We start from the raw sequence: 23,819 nt of genomic DNA on the forward strand, positions 1-23,819 counted from the left end.
CAAGACAATGGCGCTATTACCGGTATAGCGCTAGCGCTAAACTGCAAGCTCACCTACCAAAGTATCAGGTTGGTAAATTTAATCCAAAAAGACGAGAAAAACAGATTACAGGTCGTTTAAAACTTACGAGGATCATCCGCGGGAAATTCGTACCGTATCATAAAGTAAGTTCTATTAGCGCCATGCAGTTCGTTTGACACGGATTTATCCTCAAAATGGATAATTAATTTTGTTAACAATTTTAACTGTTCTTTACTTCTTGCAAAGCCCTTACCACTTAAAACAATAACTCCTATAAACGTCAAGCATATCTTTTCTTCAACATAAATATTTTATTTATTATTATTCCCTTTAAGCATATATTTAACATTCAAATTACACAAACTAAAACTTGAAATTGTACCATTCTTTATCTCAGTACGTTCAATGTCTTTAGAAAAGAAAACAGTGTCTAAACAGACATTCATGAAGAAAAAATAACAAAATTATCAAGCAAAAATCAACCAAATGCTAACATTTAAACAACGAATTAAATTATGAAATTAAATGACATGACTAACAACTCTATTTTGAAATATTATAGCTTCTTATATATATAAATATGGTTTTCAAGCAGCAGGCTTAGCTTTAATGAAACAATAAATTGAAAAACAAAAAACAGCAAAAATTGCGAAAACATATTGAAGTTACAATATTCAAAACACAGTTGTACATTTATTAATGACTAAGTAGTTTCTATTCATCTTTATTTTTTGCTTGTTCACGAATCGCTTCAGCAGCAAGATTTGCAGCTGCTTCATTTGCTGTAATATTTGTTAAAGTGTTAAAAAATGAAATCTTAAAAAAAATATATAAAAAAATACAACAATTTTTACCATCATCTTTAGCTTGATCCATAAGTTCACGGGCTCCCATTCCAACTCTGTTAATAACTTCATCGATTTGACTTTCATTTCTGAGAATAAAAGGTCGGATCACTTTCTTGTAGATAGTTGCCGATCCGTTCCATGTAACAGGGGCCATACACCACAACAAGAAGACACACTAGGGGGCAGAATAAAAAATAAACATTATGTTGTCATTTAAAAAACTTAATCTTAATCTAGACGTTTCAGTGAAGTATAAATCAACCTTTATGGTAGAATGTGTAGAATTAATGTGTATGTTTCATATTTGTATGTTTATAAAATTGTAAAATATCTTTCATGCTTTATATATAGAATATATATAGGCTACTCTAGATTTATAATGGTAGGATGCGCTTAATATTTTTAACATTAATTAAAAGCCAAAATTTAACAATCGAGAGCAATGAAATTTTGATCAACCTCATTGTGTGGGAATTTACAATGCTAGGCAATGATGTTTACCACACCAAAAGTGACGTTAAATGATCAGGAAGTAAAACGTGAGTAATGATTATATTATACTGTTGTATGCATGCTGTATCATAAAAATAATTAATATTAACACATCCTGGTGTATTTTTAAAATTTTTTTGTGTTGATCATTTTTTGAGAGTTATAAATTGTAAATTATTGAGTAAAATAAAATTTGTTTATAATAGGGTACTTTTTGACTTATAAATAAACTTTGTATACTGGTATGTTTTTTAATAAAATTACTTTTTTAAGAAATACTGCAATTAAGCATAACACAAAAATTTAACTCCTTTTAATCTGAATTAAAATTGATAAAACAAAAACGTTTTAAAACATTTTACCTTTCCAAGAAAGTAGAAAGGGAACCAAGAGAGCAAAATGTCAGAGAAAAACTCGGCGATGCTAAACGAGGCAAACACAACCCAGTACATTAACCACTCGGTGTCATCATCTTTGCTTTTTGACTCAATCGCTTTCACTCTTTTACATTAACAAAAAATAATTTAAAAAAAAATAAAATTTTTATGTTATAAAAATCATTAAAAATAAATTTTACTTAATCAATCTAATTCTTTATATTTACAAAAATATTTTTAAAGGTTATTATTTTACATTTTGTTTTAAAAGCATAAATGTAATTAAAGAATCTATGTAACAGAATTTGTTTCAAAAATTTCATGCAGTGAGATTAGTAAAACAAAAAATGTGCAATTAATTAGTTTTTGTGTTAAAAATAACTAAATATTACTAGCATACAAGAATGTTTATTAAGTAAGTGCTCAATATAAAATCTATTAAAGTAGAAAATGATTGAAATCACAAACTAAACATTTGTTCAATAAAGTAAAACTTATAAATTATTTAAAGAAAGTCTTTTTAAAATGTTGACTTACGATTTATAGGCGGGGTAAGTGAAGCCCACAACGTTACAAATAAACGAGGCCATGTAACCTGATGCCAACCACAGAGCCACAAATGCTGTCATGCCTACAAGAACATGCAACATGCAAGTGGTTAGTATGGTGATTTAATGGTTAGTTAAAAAGAAAACGGTTAAAGAAAATGGTATATACTGGTAATACACTACAAAATTGGTAAGAGTTTTCAAATAGGCAACTGCAAGGAAACCAAAACTAATTTTGTTAGTAATTGCCGTAGTAATATTCTTGAGAAAAAGTTTAAATTTGTAAAATAAACTTTTTTTCTTAATAATTTTTAATAGTGGGAGTATATTATATTGGTAAAAGTTAATTAAAAAAGGTTTAAAAATTGTGTTTAAAACACTTACATTACTTTACAAAAGACCGAGTTTATTGTACAACTTCACTAATCATTAATTTACTGAGAAATTTAAAGGTGTGCCAATTTAAACAAAGATTAATATTTAAACCAAATACACAACCGTCCACATATACCAAAATCCTAGTAATATTTAACGGTAAAACTAAGAATAAAATAGGGTGATAATACAAGACAGGGTGTACCAAACTGATTTCTCCTTACTAAGTACACACAGATATTTCACAATTTAGACTTTGGACCCACGAACACATGTCATTAAAATCTAATTACTCTTATGGTACAACTTATATATAACATGAGGCCTATAACTTACATACAACTTGCAATCCAAAGTAAAATATTAGAATATTTTAACATTTTACATCTAATCTATCTCAGTACTGTTTTATGTTACTTTTTGTTTGGTTTACATTATATCAAAATTAAAAAAGTGGGTGATCAGGCTTGCTGACAATTTACAAAAAAAACTGAAAGCGAATTAGACCAATAGCTACAATTAAATTGTTCGATATCAAAATGTAAAAATAAATTATTCAAAAATTCATATTTAAATAAAGCCACATAAAAAATTACTTCAAACATGCATATTCACTTTGTTAATTGTAAACAAAATCATTAATCTAATACATGCAATGTTATTAGCACTTAAATGATTTGATCAATGAATTGCTATAAACAAACATGCAATTCTAATTATAAAAGACATTTTATTAATTAGATTTTTGTTCATTGAATAATCATGAAAATAACTGTGCAAAATTGGTTGTGAAAATGATTTTGTTACATGCCCAAAAATGGCTTTATTGTGCAAACTTACGAGATGTAAGCTGGATAAACAAATCCTATAAGATTGCAAAGAAGATCGGCCCCATATCCAATAACAAGATAAATACTCAAAAACCCAATTACAACTGCCCAAAAAATTTTAAAATTTATATTTAGTTATACATATATATTTTTTTTTTGTATATGGGTTTATCCTCGATGTGGGAAAGTCGAATGCGCGACTTAAACATAGAGTAACAACAGTTACTCCGACCCAGTCTTGAGTAGCCTGTTGCAGTTTGAAATATTATAGATTATAATTGCCCGGTAATTATGCTGGCTCAGCAGGAGTTTATACCGTTTATAGTGCCTTACTCAAGGGTGCTACAGCATGAGATCAGTGGGGATTGAACCCACGACCTCATGTGTGTTGTAGCAAATGTTCTTACCACTACACCACGCTGCCGGTTTGTATAATTACAAAAGTAAATTTTGGACAGTTTTTAAATTTGTCAAATGTGATAATTAAACAAAATACCTTTACTGAATGATGGCAATAATTAAGTATATATATATACAGTATACAAAATTTTTTTTTAAGTAATGAATACATCTAGTTAATGTTTTTATACTTAATTAAATATATACACCAATTAATACAAAAAAGCAATAAATGACAAATCTTAATTTATTTATTATTTCTAATAATTACCTATAGAGTAAAAATTACTTTAGGAAAAAATTTTGGTTTTTACATTTAAAAACTGTTAAAAAAATCATTTTATTATTGAAGTGATGCAAATTTCTTTTTAATAATTTTACTAACTTTAATTCTTACGTTTCATACCATAAGCAAGTGGACTTTTTGTCTGAAACAATTCCTTTAGTCCTGATCTGTCTAGCAGTTGAAAACACTTTGAAATAAGTAGGTGAGCTGACGACTCCACTCTTTCTGCATTCACATGCACTGACACTGGACTGGTATTACTTGAAGTTGCCATAGCAACAATTATTTTTTTACCTTACTTAATAAAATCTGCCTAAATCTGTACAAGAGTCTTACTAGAATTAATGGTTATATTGCTGCTCAATTACTATTTCAAGTTATGATTTATAAATTGTGTATTAAACTATTAAACTCATCTTTTTTAATATAATACTCTTTATTAGATAAAGCTTATTAAAAATGTAGGTAATAGTAAACATAAAAAGGTTATTTAAAAAACTACTACAAACACCTAACCCATTTCTAAACAAAATTTGTAAAAAAATTTTTACAATTATTTTAGTTTTACTTAAATTTAATTTTAAGTTATTAATTGCCAATTTTGTATTAGGCCTACAGCATAAATACATGCCCTTGCAAATTAAATTACAATATAAAATTTTTTGTAGGGAGCTTTAGCTTGTACAGGGTTTATATTTATGCTGTTAACCCCTAAATCTTAAGTTAAAAATCCTTACCAAGTATAACGTATCGCTTTTTAATATTTGTTTTCTTTTCAACAATATCTAAATATTTAGTGATTTGGTTGTCCTGTTTTAATGCTTCATCCAAACCGGCAAGCCAAGATTTAGGATTTAAATTACCAGCAGCCATTATTACTTTTAATTTTATTTATTTTACGTTTAACAAACAAATAAATTAAAGTAAACCCAATTTTCTAAAAAGTTAAATATATATAAGAAGTTATTCATAGTTTTGCATGATCAATGATTTCTAAATAGCATTAAAAAATCGTTTAACTGTTTAAAAGGCAAAATAGCTGATGATACAGGAAATGCCCATCTTACTAGCGCTGACCCTTAACAGCTTTAAATAAATGTAAGAAAAGGTATATTTAACTGAGTTTCACACGAAAATTGCGTAATTTCCTGACGTAAAACTGTACTCTAACATTTAACGAGCACTCTGAACATAAAAGGCCTCAATTGAAATAATTAGAAAATTAAATTACCCAATAACGACGACTTTTCGTCATTTTGTGGTAATGGCCACGTCACAAAATATCTAGTGACCTATTTTGCATCAGAAGTATATCTTATTACACATTTAAATCTACTTTACTAATTTAATTTTTTAGGTCTACAGCTGAAATGCTTTTATAGGAACTTGAGTTATAATCACTAAAATGCTAACTTGTTTACTTTAGCAGAGTGCTGCTATTAAAAAGTATATGAAGGTTTACAGGGTAATTTCCTTCTCATATTTATTATTTTAATGTAAAAGAGTTTATTAACATTTTATTAAATCAAATTTGCGATTTTTATAATTAAAAAAACTTAAATTAGTTTAAAAATAAAGCTAAACCTATAAAAAAATTAAAACTAAAGAATATATGGTTGTTTATAAACCTGTAGATTAAATGATAGCCTAGCTTAAAGAAATAAATGTCACAAAAATCGGTTTTAACCTTAAAATAAACAAAAATTGATGTTTAATGTTGTTTATTATCGGGTTAAATAACACTTTGGAACGATTATGTGTACATTCTACCACAACATAGGAGGTGCAAAAACAGTTTCATGAAAACACAACATTTAAGAAAATTTACTCAAAACCAGAACAAAAAAAAGAAATATTTTAAGAGTTTTAGTAAATTAAATAAATATGTGCCAGATTGCTACCAAAGTATAGTGCAAATATGTTATTTTGCTACTAAAACAATAATATAACACTCTTAAAATTAATTATTTGGTCACATTTTAAATTTCTAAAGCTCAAATGATATGAACAATTTTTTAAAAATTTGCATTAAAATTTGATAAACAATTAAATTTTTAAAGAGTTTGCACCTTTACCCATATGATATTTAAACAATGTTTCAGCAAAGCACAACCTAAAACTGCACAACACAATATTTTATAAATTATATTTAGTTAAAAACTGATGTTGTCAAAAAGCTCAAAGTTACAAACAACACAAAGTGACAACGATTAAACACGATTACTACTTTTAAAGCAATGTTTATCGAAGTTAAAATAAAATACAACTTAATTTGTTTTTAAAATGGATGAAAATTTGTTATAAACAAATCACCTGCCAAATTGATGAATATGCAATTTTTGTATAAGGTATTGAATGGGATTTTAAGTTTATGCTTTAATATTTGTTACAGAAATAAAAACAAAATATAAATAAGACTGTGCAAAAATAAAAACAGGCAGTACCTAAATCCCTAACAACTATATCGGCACAGAAAATTTCGACTTTGTGTTATGTACCAAGGAATACAACGCTTACATAAAAACATTCGATTAAAAAAAAATTGGGTAAAACGGCGATAAAATTTTTAATTGATATAAGTTAATAACAAAAATAGAATAATTTTGATTTTCATTGCAAGGGCCCCAAGTTAAAGACAGCTGGAGTAAAGAATATAACAGATTGCTGCCACAACAAATATGCCATGCTGATGTGGCAGTGGCCACTGTGGCACATTTGTGTGACTTATATTGCACAATTGTTAATGAAGATTGCCGTAAGTTACATCTGATACCATTTTTTATTCTTGTATTTTAACATTAGCTAAAAAACAAATACATTTTTTAAGCTTATTATTTTAAATAATGCAGAAACTTACATACTCTGACAAAACCTATTTCAATATTTCTAAAAATATTCTATTTTTAAAATATTAATTTAGAAAAAAAATTGCACTTTGTCTGTAAGATAGCCTTTGATAGTTCGCCTTATGGTCCGAGTTTTAGCTGTCGTAATATGGTCGCAATTCTCAACTAACACTTGCTTGCGATAATTTACCCACACACCACAACTGGCAGTTTTTTTTTTGTAAAGCTTTTAAACTGGATATATTTATATATTTCTATCATCAACTAAGTTTAATCATTAAGTAGTGTGGTTAAGCAGTCATGGCAGCAGACTACGAACCAAAAGGTTTCGGGTTTGAGCCGCACCATTGCCTCACTATTTGCCCTTGAGCCTAGTGTTTACAAATAGCTTAAACATGTCCCAAACCGCACATCCTTACCCAATAAAAACATCAAAACCTGTCCCCTTAAGGGGAAATGGAAAAAAAGGAAGTTCGAAAAAAATCAAACACTTATGGTAAGAATTATTAAATTAGTAAATTGAAAACTCACTGCATGAGCATCAGCTGAAAACTTGCTTGCCGAATCTTTCATCTGTGCTGTTTTTTCCTCCAATTCTCCTAATTTTTCTCCTCTTTCAAGAGCTTGCATCTTCAACTTTTGCATCTCGGATGCAAGACCAGTGGAAGAGCTGCGAAGACCCTCCAAACTTGCTCCTCCAGTGCCTGGGATGTGTTTTGCAACTCCACGAGATGCTCTCCCACTGCTTACCTCTCCAACTATTCAAAATCAAATTTCAGAAAAAATTTTTAGGTTTTTTATTTTTTCTGTTTACCCTTTTAAAATAACAAAAAAAAGATTTTAAAATTTTTAAAAACTATTTTAAAATCGAACAAAAAAAACTTTAAAAATAAAGAGTTAACATTAAGCTTCTTACATAATTCTTCCCGATCTAATGAAGCATGACCACCCCCAAATAACCCTTTAAAGAACCCAGGATTAGGTCGATCTGGGACCTCACATGGAATAAAAAGATGACCCCTAATTTCTTGAATATTCTCATAACTTTCCTGATAAAAAAAAACATCAAAATTTTTTGGTAATTTTATTAATGTAAACATGTTACTACTTACAACTAGATAAGAAATTCTTTGAAGCTCGGATGGTGTGACCAAATAAATAGCTTGTCCATTTGATGTAAAAGAAAATGTTTGGGAAACCCTGACATTGTGAGGAGGAAGATATGCAGTGTCCATTAATAAATTTAAACTGAAAAAAAAGGCAACATTCATAAAATGTTTCAGAAGTTGAAAAAATAAAAAATTTCTGGTTAAAAAAACAAAAAAAGTTTGCAAAAAAAAAAAAAAAAAATTAAAAAATCAATATTTAAAATATATATATAATAAAGCTTATAAAACGATATATATATATATGTTGAATCTATAAGCCTATAAAATATATAAAACTACTGTTTGTGGTGTGCAGTTACATTTTTGGGGGCAATTATTACTTGAAAGATGCAATCCCATTTTAAAAATTAAAATCCCAACCAAAGAGCGGGCTATCAAACATTTTAAATAATTTAACAAAAATTTAGATGGCGAAGCAGTTAACATAGTGCTAATTAAACACAAAAAGGGATTAAATAGAATTGTTTAAAAAAAATCAATGTTAAACTTTTAAAGTATTTAGTAATCTAACCTTGTTAAGCCGAGTATAATAATATTTCCGTGAGCAGAATAACAAGCCAGGTATGCACCATTGTTTGTGACTTCAACAGTGGTTTGCATGATTGAAGTTATTTCATTAAAGTTATGGGCATGAATGCAGGTAAATGAGGGCAGGGTAAATACCTGAAATATTTCAAATAAAAAATAATAAAAGTATTTATCATTCATTTTAACTGGTTTAGGTGTTTATAATTACATTTCAGTAGACTCCCATAAATATATTTAAATTTCTATTTAAAAATTTTTTTAAAACAGTTGAAAAACCTTTTTTTTACCTTGACTTGTTTTTCAGAGCAGGCAACTAAGAATTGTTTATCGACATTAGAATGATTTCCTTTTTGGCCTTCTGTTTCAGTATAATCATCCTATATACAAAAAGCATTGTTTAAATTAAGATAATTATTTTTAACCATTACATTTAAATGCTAAAAAGTTTTTTTTTTAAACAAAATTTAAGTAAAACAACAGTAAAAAATAATCAGGGCATCTAAAACGCATAACCAATAGCAGTAAGTTACAGTGCTAATAGCAGTAATATTGGGTTTTAAAGACATTAGAAAATAAATACACCTTAACAAAAATTTAAAAAAAAAAAATAAATAAATAGCTGTTTAACAAAAATTAAAATTCAAACCATTGAGTTTTGTTCCCTCCAATTTCCAGTTCTAGCTGAGATAACTCGACCGAGTGAGTTTAGAAAAGAAAGTGAAACGATCGAACTTTTCATTTGTAACAAAGTGCCTGTGAATAAAGTTAAGGATATGTGTGAATACTGTATATAACACAGCTTAGCGGGCGATATATATATATATATATATATGTATGTCCAATTAAGAGGCCAACAAAATAACAGAAAACTACCATTTGAAGTGCACAGGTAAATTATTGCTGGCAAATATAAGTTAAAAATTATGACCCTATTACGAAAATTAAAATGCCAACAAAAAGGCAGGCTGCCTAGTTAAATATAATAGTTAATATACAGATTATGATGTAAACCTTTATTTAAAGCAATTAAAAAAATAAACTTACCACTTGGTGACACCATAACAGGTTGTGATGACCTCTGATCACTAGAGGGCAGATTGAGCACAATATTGAAGATGTAACCACTGCTGGTACCAGCCCACAAACATGCTTGTAATAAACTATCATCTGTGCGAAAAAAAAATTAAAAGTTAGAAAATTTAAAGTCATAAATGCTAAATTTTAACTGTGATAAACATTTCTGTTACTTGTCAGTATTGTCTACAATAATAAAGCAACTCAAATTTCTTGATTTAAAATTAAAAAAACCTAGTAAATTGGCGGGTAAACATTGGAAAATGGCTACAAAATATTAAAATAAAAACCCTGTAAACTACAAATACAGCAAGTTTAATTTTAAACAGTTTTTTACATGTTATAAACACTTACTTTTTCTGGTGTAGGTATGAGCAAATGCTAGAAAAGTTGTGATGTCACTTTCGATTTTGTCTGTTTCAGATAAACTTGAAGCCCTACTGAATGGGGAATCACCTAAAAAAAATTTAAATTTTGTTTTTGATTACATTTTGCTTTAATAACTAATTTCTAAAAATCTAATGTTGTTATTTTTATATTTATTGCCCTCAATGTGGAAAAATCGACTTCATGACCTAAACATGGAGTAACATTTGTTACCTGACCAAGTCTAGAATTTACTTTGACAGTTTAGAATTTTATGGAACATAATTGCCTAATAATAATCTGTTTAATAATATTTGCCTTAGTATAGACTTAAAAAGTCCTATGAAATAAAATTAGTGGGAATCAAACCCAGGACCCCATGTAGTACATCTAAGTGTTCTACCCATAAATAAGTATATACTGAAAAAAATATACTCAAGAACATAAAAACGATGACAACACAAACATGAAGTTATGACATCACAAACATGGAGTTATGACATCACAAACATGAAGTTATGACATCGCAAACCTTCAAAACTTGCAGTACTATCCAAACTTTTCTCAAAACTAAACGAACTTGGTTTTTTATGTAATCGACCTGGGACTTTCTTGACTTTTGCTCCCGCTGAATTTAAGCTTGCGCTCGACGTAGATTCACCCCTGGGGGTTCGTGACCCCCCTGAAGATCCTTGGCCCCCCTGAGAATGAGGGTGTAGATTTTGTGCATTGTTACTTCCATTCCAATGTTCTAAAAAAATCAGAAAATTTTTTAATATTGAAAATAAACAAAATGATTAAAAAAAATTTTTGTAAATAATTTGCAATTGCTTTTTTTTTTGAATTCAAAAATAACTAAATTAAATAAATACAGCTATTATTGAGTATGCTGCAATTACATCTTTTTTAAGATTAGTTTATATAATTAATGAAGAAAAAAAATTAAAATTATTGTTGCTAATTTATGTTTCAAGTTTACTAATTCAATTTTATAAAATAAATGATAAATTATGAATCAACTTAATATCAATATTACAGATATTTTTGTCGAAATAATTAAAATATAAAAATAACAGATTATTTGCATAAACAGGATTAAAAAAATAACAAATTGGCAAAATAATAAATAAATAATACAGTGGTTTAAATGAAATTCCTGTAGGAATTTATGATCAATTAATTTTTGCTTTTTCATACTTTTGTAAATTACAGCAATGTCTGATAAATTTTTGAAATTAGAAATGATGAAAATTATTAAAAAAATGAGGAATTGTAGCTGGGGTGATTGATTGCATCAAAAATGAGAATTCTTTTTCCAGTTTTAAACCTGGTTTGGTTTCAAAAGACAAAACATCTGAATCATCGTTTTTAGAATCCTCTTCAAATGCTGAGTCATCACCGGGGCTTAAAAGTACCCCCCCATTTACCCCATGTAAAGGGGAAGGAAGGGTCATGGATGGGTGAAGCTGGATTTCGGGGATACTCATCGAAGCGGAACGACCACCGAAAATGCTCATTTTTCGTTTTTGGACATTTTGAGTAATCGCAAAAAAGTCACCCAAACTTTTACGGGTCGTGCCCCGGGACTTTTGTGCTGCGACCCCCCATTTTGACTTTGAACCTACTTTACCCTCCCCACCTGTGTGAAAGTTTTTAACCAATACTTAAGGTGTTAAAAAGTAAAAAAAAGAAGAGTTAAAATCTGGTTTAAATAAAAAATAACAAAATGTTTATAAGGAAAAGAACAAAGCAAAAAAAGAAAAAAAATTTGAATAAAATACCAAAAAAATGCTGTTAGCAAATTTCACAAAAAAGAATGGGAAATTAACAAAAATAAATTTGGATAAATAAAAAAAATAAGCCAATGAAATTGAATCAAATACCTGTAACAAAATGAATTTAACTACAAATCTCTACAATACCAAAATATTAAAAAGTAAAAATAAAGATACATACAAAAAATAATCTAATTCAACTTAGAAGCCACTAAAAAATGTAAAATTAATTTCAAATTAGAGTTTTATAAGCAAGTGCATTAGTTTCACATAACTACTTTAAAATTTTAAGCAACAGCCATGAGATATTTTTAATATTATATGCATCTAACAAGCTTTCACATCACAATCTATTAACAAAAACCGAATAAATATATTAAATAAAGCAGACATAAAACTTATACAGACATACAAAAATTTTTTAAACATTTATTGTCAAAAAAATACACATTAAAACCAAGAGCTAACATTAGTACCTGTTTAAAAAAATAAAAATTATAGGTAGTAATTTTTACCTGTTGGTGATTTTAAGTTTCCTTGATCAAAACTGAAAGAAGATTGAGATAACTCTCCTAATGCTGAAAAACGAAAACAAATTTTAATTTCGCATTTTTTAAAATTTTTGATCAAGAAAACATAAAAGTAACTTTTGTAAAAAATATTCTAAAAAGTAGTAGGGCCAATTATATTTTAAATTTGTACACAATTAAATAATGCAAAATATTCCTATTTATATTTAAGAAATATGTAAAAATATACATTCTTAGTATGGCAAAATGTCTAACTTAAGATTCAATAAAATTTAGAGTAAAAAATGTTTCAATTATTTTTAATTCCTACCGAGCGTAGGCTTGAGTTTGTTTGGGCTTCGTGGTTGAATTCTTTTATCAATTGAAACCAGAATATCGTTAATGCTCATGTTAAATAAACAAGTTTTATGAGGCATGTCTATTATACATAAGGATGATGGTGTACCGAATGTTAAACTAAAAAAAATTAGGAATTTTGAAAACAATTTTTTTACATGTTGTTAATAAAATGGTGCTGGGAGAAAATGAAAAAGTAAAATAATACCATAAAAATTTTTGTGTCCAACAATATTTATCAAAATCTATTTTATTTCAAAACAGTTAAACATAAGTTAAAATTAAATTACGACTTATTTATTATTAGTTTTTATAATTCCTTCTCAACTTTACAATATTATTCAAACTATAATCTAAAACATCATTAATATTTAGGCAAGAAATTAGAATTTAAATGGTTTTAAAATGCCCATAGGAAAGCTCAAGAATAAGTTAATTTAAAAACACTAATCTTTATTTTCAATCCTCTATAGAATTTAATGTAGTATTTTAAAACAAATTTACAAAAAACTATATTAAAAAATTAAAATTAAAAATAGAATATACATTTAAATTCAACTTTATTATATCAATAACAGTCTAATTTCATCTGAATAACAATGAATATATATCTATATATATATTGAACAATACCTAATTTTAACATATAATTCTAATTGTATTGCAATAGTAAATATGGTGTTACATTATATAAATATAGATATATAATAAAGGGTAACTCGGTAAATAAAGTTTGATATATTTAACTTTAATGTGGGATAGGAGAAAATGGTAAGTAAATTTCAGTAACCTTTCAAAAATAAATAAGCTGGGTTAATTTTATTTAAACATTAAAAAATGTTTTAGGTTAAATAATAAATTTTAAATTTAAACTTAGCGCAATAAAATAAAAAAAATAAAATAGAAATCAATAAAAGTAAAAAATAATTACAAAAAATAAATAATAAAAAATCACACAAAAATTGGATAATTTTTTTTAACTTACATATCATAAGAAGTGTTGAATGATAGAAAGGTGAGCGTTGGACACGGATCAGATTTAGCTCCCAGCAACAAACAAACAAAATCTATTTGGAAACCAGCACTCTGTTTAACAACTCCATTCTTTACTCTAAAATATTTCAATGATTTTTATTTTTAAGAAGTAGCTAATTTTTAGGGTAAATATACAAACTTCTTTAAAAAAATAACCTAATATACTTATGTAATGTAACATAAGGCCTAACAATTTAGATGTTAAAATTTTTTTTATTATTTGTTTGTGTTATATTCAAAAAGACCTAAAAAGCAGGTGTGCTTTTTCTAACTAAAGTATAACATTAATTTCTAAGTATAAAAACCTTAAAATTGTTGGAATATCTGGAGGTGATGAAGAGGTTTCAGATCCTTCATTTTCCTCTGACTAAAAACAAAAAACAATTTACTTTTAAACAACTAGTTAAAAAATATACAAAGTTATATTTTCAGTGTTGCTGTAGCTGATTAAAGCAAGGTGCGAAAATGGTAAAAAAATAATAGTTCAAACTTCTGCAAAGCAAAAACCAATCAGCAGATTAATTAAGGGCAATTAGAAACAATAATATCCCAAACTGCCAAAGTTAACTTAAGACTGGGTCGGGGTAACAAAAGTTACTCTATGTTTGGGTTGTGAAGTCAACCTTTAGACATCAAGAATAAATAATTACAAAAACAAAACCTACCTTGGTTTCAGGTTTTTCATCTGCGTTAACACTTTGTTGGGTTTCGATAATTTCATTTTTATTTTCTCCATGTATATTAGCTGTGTTGTTGAGATGAGAATTAATATTTCCTTCCATCTCTGTTATTGGAGAACTTATTGGGGATATTAGGTCATGTACGTTGGTGATTGTGATGGTCTAAAACAAAATTGGATTATTTCAAAAGCTATTAATAGGTTATTACAAAAAAGAGCATTTCAAAAACATTTAATTTTAGTTTTTTTTTAACAAAAAAAAGCATTTTAAAAACTTTTTATGTGTATTTAATCTTATTTTTTAACTATTGTCAGTTACTAATATAATGCATATAATAACAGGTTGCAATTAAACATTTGCACACACACCACAAATAGTATTTTTTTAATTTTTAAATAGTTATTACTTACAGAAATTTCATAATGTTGTTCCTGTGTGTTGAGTTTAAAAACCATAACAGACGAGCTGACGTTGGCGACAGCTAGTGTCCGACTTTCCGGACATAAATGGATGTGGGTTATCTGGAAAGGGTCTTCCTCCTCTGAGATCAAGTCATCGGCATCTTTCTTGAAGATCTTGTAGGTTCGAAGTTTGTATAATGACTTTAACGAAACTGAATGTGAAAAAATTAAAAAGTTGAATAATTATTATAAAGCAATGGATCACTTAAACTTTGCAGTTCCTAAAAAAAATCTAGGACTGTGAAGTATAAGAGAGAATTACTGAGAACCCTAAAATACAGAAGAGAAAAATTTATAGGGATCACAAAGTGCAGGTTTTTCTGGGAACCGTAAAGTACAGGTGATCCAAAATAATATTGGTTTCAGGCTTTTATGGCAATTTTATAAGTAAACACACTTAAATAAAAACAAAATTAAGGCTCTTGAGAAATGTTTTAAATTTGTAAAAAAATAAAAGCATTGAAATATTAAGTCTATAATGAAGTTTTACTAATACAAAAAAATACAAAACAAATGGATAATTTACACAATGTGTACAAATAAAACATAATATAACCATGCTAACTAACCTGTTGAAGCATCCCAGAATCTAACTGATCCATCAGCATGACCAGTTATAATTATTTCAGGAAAGGCATCAGCGTCGTCCAAACCCCCCTCCCCTCCCATTATTGGCCACTCCTTAAAAAAATTCAAGTACAAAAAAAAAATTAATGAGTGCAAAAATATATATTTAGATTTGTGACATTTTGTCTCTATATGGGGCTGCACTTTTAATTGTTTTGTATTTAAATTAACTGTATAAAAAGGCTTGATTTCCTATCTATTGTTAAAAAAGGTATTGTTAAAATATTGTCCTACATTTGACATAGAGCATACAAAGTTAAATCATTTTAAAAGTGCAAAAATTCCTGTTGTGGCATTATTCATTCTAATTATCAATTCAAATTCATTGATTAAAATGTCATTAGATACCAGAATGTGGGTTTACTATAATTTAAATTTCAATTTACTGTATTCAAAAAAGAGAAAAAATATTATTTTTACAACCAGAATTTTCTACCATTTTTTTAAAATTGTTTTTTGAATAAATGAAAATCAACTAATAAATAAATAAATACATGGTATTGACTAGTTAGATTTTAGACATAAAATCAATAATCTGTAAATAAAAATGTAGGGCTTACAATTTAAAGCAATTATTGTCAGTGTATTAGGAAAAAATTTAATTTAAATTTTTAAATTTTTGTTTTTATGTTGGCACTTAGATAATTAAATCAGACTTTAAAAATAAAAAAAATACATATATAAAAATTTGCATCAGTATTTTGTGCTTAATTTCTTTTAATTAAGAGTTATTAGGTTTAATTTTTTAAATTATTAAAATTTAAAATATTTTCTATTCTTAACTGTACAAATTAAGATTTAAATTTTTTTTTTAATTTTGACACAACACAATTAGTATATTTTAATATTTTTTTTTTCTTTAATTAAAATATAAATTTAACCACTTTAAAACACAAAATATTTTCCTACCTTTTTACTATAATCCTGCCTTCTATTCTTTGCAGCCGAAACCTGATATAAACCGGGTATCAGATCCGTGCTTTGGTCAGGAACATATTTTAAACAAGTAACGGGGGAGTCGTGGATGTCCATCGCATGGGGGACCTCAATACAGGGGTAACCTGGGGTCTCAAGGTCAACTGCAATGAGTTCTTTTTCAAGTAAAATAATGAGAGCAGTGGGGTCTTGAAAATCTAAAAAATTGAATTTTTTGTAATTTTTTTGTTGCATTTTTTTTATAGTTTTCTATATCAATTTGTTATATTGTTAACCCGGTGACATTGTCTTTTTATCAACCTGTTAAAGGATTGTTGAACTTGGGAAAGTGAGTACTATAACCCAAACATAGGGACACTAAAGTACATCAATCGACTTGACTACTTTGTAAACACTCAATGTTTTTTGAAAACTTTTTTTAATTTTACCATTTACGTTTCATCATTATACAATTTTATTTAAAAATGTTTGACATTATTTTTAGCAAAAATTTCTTATGCAAGAAACTTTAATATTTGTAATAGAAATGTATTAATGGCAGAAAAGCCCACATTTAATTAACACTGGCAAAAATGTGGTTAAACTCTGGTTACACTATAACATTACACTTATGTAACAGAAAAAGTATTTATACACATTCCAAAAAATACGTAACGAAGTAAAAATTTAAAAAAATTGTAAATAACTAAAATAAATTTAACAAAAATTTAAAGAAGTAAAAAATTTTAAAATATTCTAAATAACTAAAAAAATTTTAACAAAAATTCAAAGAAGTAAAAAATTTTAAAATATTGTAAAAACGTAAAAAATAAAACAATTTTAAAAAAGTAAAAAAAATAAAACAGTTACTAAAATGTAAAAAAAAATTAAATTACAAGTTTTAGAGAGAACTAAACAAAACATGTATGTACCACTTACCAGATTTCCAGGGTGTTTCAGTGCAAGCAATAAAATCAACAATCGGAAAATCCATCTCCAACACAGTTATACTTTTACCCCTCATAACAGTTAAAGTAGGCCGGGGTGGAAAACTGGGGTCATAAGCTAACCCACCAGAAAATATCACAAAATCATCACTGTAAATTAAACAGATATGTTTATGGAAACTGAATAAGTTTAAAATGCTTTGAACATTAAATTTTTTACAAAGTTTAAATTAGTTTAATTTAGATAAATATTATTAAATTAACTTTTGTTTTGCTAAGATGTATGTAATTAAAATAATATTGTTATTTAAAATATAAATTAAAGTCCCAACTATTAAAATTACTTATATGTATAGTTAATTGAATTTAAGATTGATGCTACCAACATTTTTTTAAAATTTTAACAATTTTTATTTGAATATTTCTACAAAAGTGCAAGACATAAATTACATAACAAATTAGGTATGTATAAATCAATTTTTGTATATATATAAAATTTAAATAAGATGTACCTAAATTTTTTATGTATAATATGTCAATCTCAAAACAGAGTTGACATTTCCTTAAATTAATTTGTTCAATAAACAACAAACAAGATCGAATAAAGAACTTACGAGTTTCTACAAGATAACCATTCAACTTGATCTATTGGTCGACACTGTTCTTGTTTGCCAGTTGTTTGCGAAGTTTTGGCTAAATTAAACATCTTTTTAAAATTTGTATACACATTTTTACAACTAAGGAATATTTAAAAACAATATAAGAAAGCTTAATAGACATTATGTCAAATTCATTGGACATCAAAATAAAATCTGTCAGTGGGGGAATACTGTGCGCAAATTTTTGTTGCAACAAAATTACAGCAATAAATTCAAAGTAACATGGTTAAGTCAGAGCCATTGTAACATTTAGCTAAAAAAAAAAAAATTAGTTAACAGTAAGATTTTATTAATTTAATATAAAGAACATTGTTACATAAACATTGAACTTACCATGTGGATATTGGGTTTGAAGTTTGGTGTTACTTCTTGCATTAAAAATACTTATACTTCCATCTTCACAACTAACCATGAACTGTTTACCTTCATAATGCCATCTTAGACTTTGTATACCCTAAAAATTTGTTAAAATTTAGAAAAAAACAAAAAAAATAACAATTTTTGTAATACATAATTTAGAGGTCATGTTTAAAAAAAGTTATTTTTAAAAACTAAAAAAGTTCAAATAATTATCATAAAAAGTTTTTTTTTTTTTGAGTTTTAAAATTAAGCGAGGAAAAAAATTTGAACTAATTTAAAAAATACCAGAACCAAAAAAAAATTCTTTACACTAGGTTTACCCAATTGTTTCCAACAAGAATGTTAAAGAAAATTGTAATTTAACTCAAGTGTATTGAGGCATTTAATTTCAAGAAAAAAACCACAAATTATTTTCAATACTCTACCAAATTTAAATTAGATTCTTTTGTGTTATGTAAATACCAGCAAACCAATTAAGCAAATATAACTAAATACTTCAAATAACATATCTTTAAATTCTACTTTAAATTTAACAACTTATATTTACTTTAAAAAAATATAAAAGCAAGTAATGCATAAACTTCAATTTACACATTAAAAAAAACTTAAGTCATTTTTAAAATTTTTATGTCCAAAAATTTTTTTTAAATTATTACTTACACTATCACATTTATATCTATGCTCAGCCATTCGTAACTTTAGGTCCCACAATGCAATAAAACCAGATTGAAAGCCAATCAGAAGCCTGTTTTCATCAACTGGGTTCTCACTTATGCTAACTACTTGACCGGGATGGGTTTTTTGTGATCTATTTTAGGAAAAAAAGAATTACATATAATTTTCGGGGTTTTGTAAAATGGAATTTTTTGTGATCTACTGTAATTATATATTGAAAATGAGCATTTTTTTAGTTCAAAAACTTCAACTGGTGTAAAGATGTAGTGGTTAAAACACTTGGCTTTTTTACATAAAGTCTCAAGTTCGATTCCAATTGCATTAATATAGTAGTGCCTTTAAAAAAAGCATTAAAAAAGAAACTTCTAACTTTGCTAAAAAACAACCAGCAAATTAAATATTAGCCATTCCTAATCGATATAACTCAAACTTTCAAAGTCAACCTAAGACTGAGTGGGCAAAACTGATGTTACTCAAGTACAAAAAATTAAGATATTTTGTCCAACCCAAAAATATACTTTGAATGTCTAAAAAATATTAAATATATTAATAACTTACAATTCGATTGTTTTGTTCCAACTAATACAATATCCCGACAAAGTAAAACTTTCGACGTTGCACAAATGGGTATTTCCCTTTTCCGTACCCACATAAATCCATTTACTTTGGTAGGGGATGTGGCAACAAGTTATTCTACAAAAAAAATTTAAATTTTATTTTTTTCATAAAGTGCCATATTTTATCGGGCATTCAGATTTATTTTTAATAAGACAATTAATTTTTGTTTTTGTAAATTATTGCATTTTTGTAATAATTTTTTTTATTTAATAGACAAAGCTATATAATAGCTTACTAAATTTAGTAAGGTACAAATGTGAATAATAGAACATTTTTATAAAATTAAATCGACGTTTAGTTATTAGATCTATAGTAAAAGAAATATTGCAAATCAATAGAAATACACCATAGCAAAAAATTCAAAATATTTTTTTAATAACCTTTAAAATCAATAAACCAAAATTGGTAATAAAAGATGCTTTAAATTGAAAAGACAAAAAATTTGCAAAAATTTGCAATATGCTGTTAGCAATTTGATCACCACAAATCTTAAAAATAAACAAGGTTATCTACTAAACATACAACTTAAATGTCAGAGAATAAGATGATATGAATAAATAAAGTCAAGTATTTAACACTGTCTACTCAGTAAACATTGTTGTAAAATATTGCCATTTTTTGTTTGCACTGTTCCTATATTTTTAATATCAAGTACACAGATTTTCTTATTTAAATGTCGAAGGCTGAATTGCATAGAAATTGTGTTGTGTTTTTTAGCAATTGAATTTGAAATGTCAAATTATTTTATTGAAATTTGTCTTAAGATTGATTATTGCTGCAGACTAAAAAGAAAATCCTACATAAATGATTTGACATGATTAAATTTTAATTTTTTTCTAATGTTTTAATATTTATGGATCAAAGAAATGTGTAGGTGGATTGCTATTGATTTTAAGGCAAACATAAAATAGGCTTCGCTAAATAAACATCACAGCTTTCTGCTAAAAGCATTTTAACCAGAATTTCAAGTGTATAAATTAAAAAAAAATACTTTCAAAATAGAACCTATTTATTTACATTACATTTAATTGTAATTTTAGGTATTTCAAATTGCATTCAAAACATTAGCAAGATTTTTTTTTTATGTTGTGAGCTTGAATGTTTACTTTATTAAATACTAGGTATCTGTCATATAGTTACATAATACTTGGTTTAAATTTGTTTACCTTTCTCTGTTAAATTTAAGTGAATGTAGAATAGCTGGTTTCTTCTGTCTTAGGTTCCACAAATGAACTGTATCATCTGCACAAACTGATACTAAAGCGCCCTTAACAAAAAAAAATAAATGATAAAATATATTAAAAAACTACTTAAAATTTTAAAAAAGTAGCAAAATGTATAATAAACCTAAAACTTACAAATTATCTACGTATATCATCTCAAATATATTCAAATATTTACAGAATTATAAGTTTTTATTTAAATTTTATTTAAATTTTGTTAAAATAAGTGAACAAAATAATTATTTTTATAATTTAGTGGCTACCTCATTAACAAGAAATAAAAGTTTGATAACTGGACTATCACTGTCATGGTTTACTTGACAATCCACTCCAGGTTGGCCAAAACTAAAAATAAACAATTTAACTCATTAGATAAATATATATATGAAAAAATGTATCTGTCCACAAATTTTACATAAGATATTTTAATTTATTCCAATTAAAACTTACATTCTGATAGAGCCAGAGTAAGAACCAACAGCAAGTAAATTCTGAACTGGATCGAATGCAAGTGCAGTCGGCCGGTTCGGAAAACCATGTCTTACTACCTGTAACATTAAAAAATATATTTATCAATGCACAATTACCATGGAACAAGGTTATTTAAAATCTAAGTTACTTGTATAGTGTTCTATGCATAACAATATTAGTCAATTTTTTAAGTAAGTTAAAATACCAAATTAAAGTAAATGAGTTTCATTGTTAATATTTATATTCAACTAAACGGTAATAACTGACACAGTGAATATTTATTTTTTATAAATAATAAAATTACTCATAAGAAAGTATATGTATCAGTGAATAACAAATTTTATAGATAGTAGGTGTAGTGAAAAAGTGAATTAATATGTTTACATTTACAATGACAAAATATGATGCTATTTTATCATAACACCACGCAAACAAAAAATTAAACAACAACTTTGTCATAAAAACAAAGAACTGGCCATGTATAGATTTAAACACTAAAATTCAAGAAATTACAGACTTAGCATTATTAAAAAAATATTAAATTGCCTTTTTAAGAAAAAAAAACAAAAAATTACACAACTATAAAAACTTTAAAATTAAAAATTAGAATTTTCGAAGCAATTATAAAAATCAACAAGTATTTTTATATTCAAAGACAAGATGTAACTATTGACTGCGAGAGCATGCATTAAAATGCGAGCTCACATAAATAATTGATGGACTTTTCAGTGAAATATGTGCATGGCATAAAATCAACTCAATAATTTGAGGAACTACATTTAATGGCTTGGACAGTGAACAAATCCAAGTTTGAAATTCAGGCTTTTTTAAAAGATCAATAAACGTAAATAAAAGACTTTTTGTCTACATTTATTTGAATCGGGATTTTCTTAAAAACAATTCCACTCATTTAAAAAATAAGAAAACAATAATATTCTTGAAAAATATTATTTAACAATAAATGCTTACAACTTGCACTTGCTATAGGCTTAATTTGCCTGTTAGGGTGAAATAAAGTCATACAAAATTTATTATAATAAGAAGTTTTTAAGGAAAAGTTAAGTAAACTAAAAGAAGACTTTTTTGTTTGATATAGACAAACATTTAGCTTGAAATTTATTTAATGTTGGCAAACACGCATAACATTTTACTACGCCCAATTGTTTGCCAACTTCTAAGACAAGTAGCCTTACATCTTCGATCAACGTTTAAAAATAATTTTACAAGCCAAAAATAAGTAGGATACCTTTTTTTTAATCTAGAAAGGTGCAAAAAAATAATGGCTAGTTTGGAAAAATTGTTTAACCACCTAAACAAACATTAATTCCATTGTCAGGAGAATTAGTACTTTGCTAACTATATAGCATCTGTTTGGGTATGATTCATAAAGTGTTATGTATAAATAAATACCAATTGTTCTACAATAACAGCAAACAAAACAAAACCCACATTAAATTAACACAAAAAATTTATAAGCTATACATTTAGTTTAATTAAAATATTACAAAAATGTATAACATTTTCTATTAAAAATATGTATGAAAAAGAAAACTTTTATATAAAAAAATTTCTGAAATTTTGACATATATATACTGACAATAAATTTTAGAATGTCTTCTGCAATTGAACTATTGATTTCTACAGATCAATGTATTACATTGTCCCACACATACAAAGACATGTAAGGTAAAAAACACCATTAAAAATCAATACCGCTCATTGCTATAATGAGCAAAAAAACACAAAAAATGTAAAGCTAAAGTCAGGAAATTTAGTGAATACAGTTTAACTGTAAACTAGTACATATTAAATATATATATGGGCTATTCAAAATTTTACATGTTCTCATTCTTTTAACCATAAAAACACTTCTACATTAATACCACGAAAAAAAAGAACAATTTTTTTTTAAATAAAAAGCAATCTTTGCAATCCAAATTGTTTTTATTTATAAAATAAATTCTTAAATAGTGTGTATATATATAATTTTTAATTTTAAAATCATTAAAACAAATAGAATAAAATAAAAGCTTTTTTTTACTTTTAATTAATCATTAATCATCTTAAAGATATATTTACCTTGCAAACTTGGAACTGTTCAGTTTGTAAATTTTCTCTAAAATCCAAGTTTTTCTTTCCATTTGTTGAACTGTTTGTTGATGAAGTAGTCGATTGTGTCGTAGATGACGCAGCGTTGAATGCCTCGAGCATTCGTTTTTTTAAATTCATCTTTTTCATGTTTTATAAAAGATGGTCCATTATTAAAATTATGGGAATAAAATCAATGTGTTTAGGTTAGTATTAATTGAATGCCTAAAAAAAAAGGTTTATTAAAATACATACAAGCA

General features: G+C 26.6%; 2 protein-coding genes across 4 annotated transcripts; both read right to left on the reverse strand.

Moving 5' to 3' along the window:
* Window positions 1-318: 318 nt before the first annotated feature.
* LOC145740696 (receptor expression-enhancing protein 5-like) lies at window positions 319-5,109 on the reverse strand. Of its 2 annotated transcripts, XM_082558525.1 has the most exons (5): window positions 4,914-5,109; window positions 3,502-3,595; window positions 1,724-1,862; window positions 876-1,044; window positions 319-803 (listed from the first exon to the last, which is right to left on the reverse strand). In XM_082558525.1, exons 1-5 carry the CDS (start codon window positions 5,047-5,049, stop codon window positions 736-738), a joined length of 606 nt encoding a protein of 201 aa, XP_082414651.1. In that variant the 5' UTR covers window positions 5,050-5,109; the 3' UTR covers window positions 319-735. The 2 variants fall into 2 exon arrangements, with proteins under 2 accessions (XP_082414651.1, XP_082414652.1); XM_082558526.1 differs by lacking the exons at window positions 3,502-3,595; window positions 4,914-5,109 and adding an exon at window positions 2,276-3,444.
* Window positions 5,110-5,886: 777 nt separating this feature from the next.
* Window positions 5,887-23,780, reverse strand: LOC145764074 (syntaxin-binding protein 5-like). 2 transcript variants are annotated; one of them, XM_082575649.1, is made up of 27 exons: window positions 23,551-23,780; window positions 21,451-21,548; window positions 21,264-21,345; window positions 20,944-21,044; window positions 19,718-19,852; window positions 19,145-19,292; window positions 18,458-18,578; window positions 18,080-18,158; window positions 17,458-17,615; window positions 16,513-16,736; window positions 15,546-15,657; window positions 14,926-15,128; window positions 14,501-14,677; window positions 14,141-14,202; window positions 13,786-13,911; window positions 12,775-12,920; window positions 12,450-12,512; window positions 10,761-10,910; window positions 10,148-10,249; window positions 9,764-9,886; window positions 9,366-9,472; window positions 9,007-9,096; window positions 8,703-8,854; window positions 8,135-8,270; window positions 7,939-8,071; window positions 7,554-7,780; window positions 5,887-6,978 (listed from the first exon to the last, which is right to left on the reverse strand). In XM_082575649.1, exons 1-27 carry the CDS (start codon window positions 23,707-23,709, stop codon window positions 6,937-6,939), a joined length of 3,456 nt encoding a protein of 1,151 aa, XP_082431775.1. In that variant the 5' UTR covers window positions 23,710-23,780; the 3' UTR covers window positions 5,887-6,936. The 2 variants fall into 2 exon arrangements, with proteins under 2 accessions (XP_082431775.1, XP_082431774.1); XM_082575648.1 differs by having other exon boundaries at window positions 10,692-10,910.
* Between the last annotated feature and the right edge of the window lie 39 nt (window positions 23,781-23,819).

The sequence above is a fragment of the Corella eumyota genome, chromosome 1, assembly GCF_963082875.1.
Source record: "Corella eumyota chromosome 1, kaCorEumy4.1, whole genome shotgun sequence".
NCBI classification, from domain to species: Eukaryota; Metazoa; Chordata; class Ascidiacea; order Phlebobranchia; family Corellidae; genus Corella; species Corella eumyota.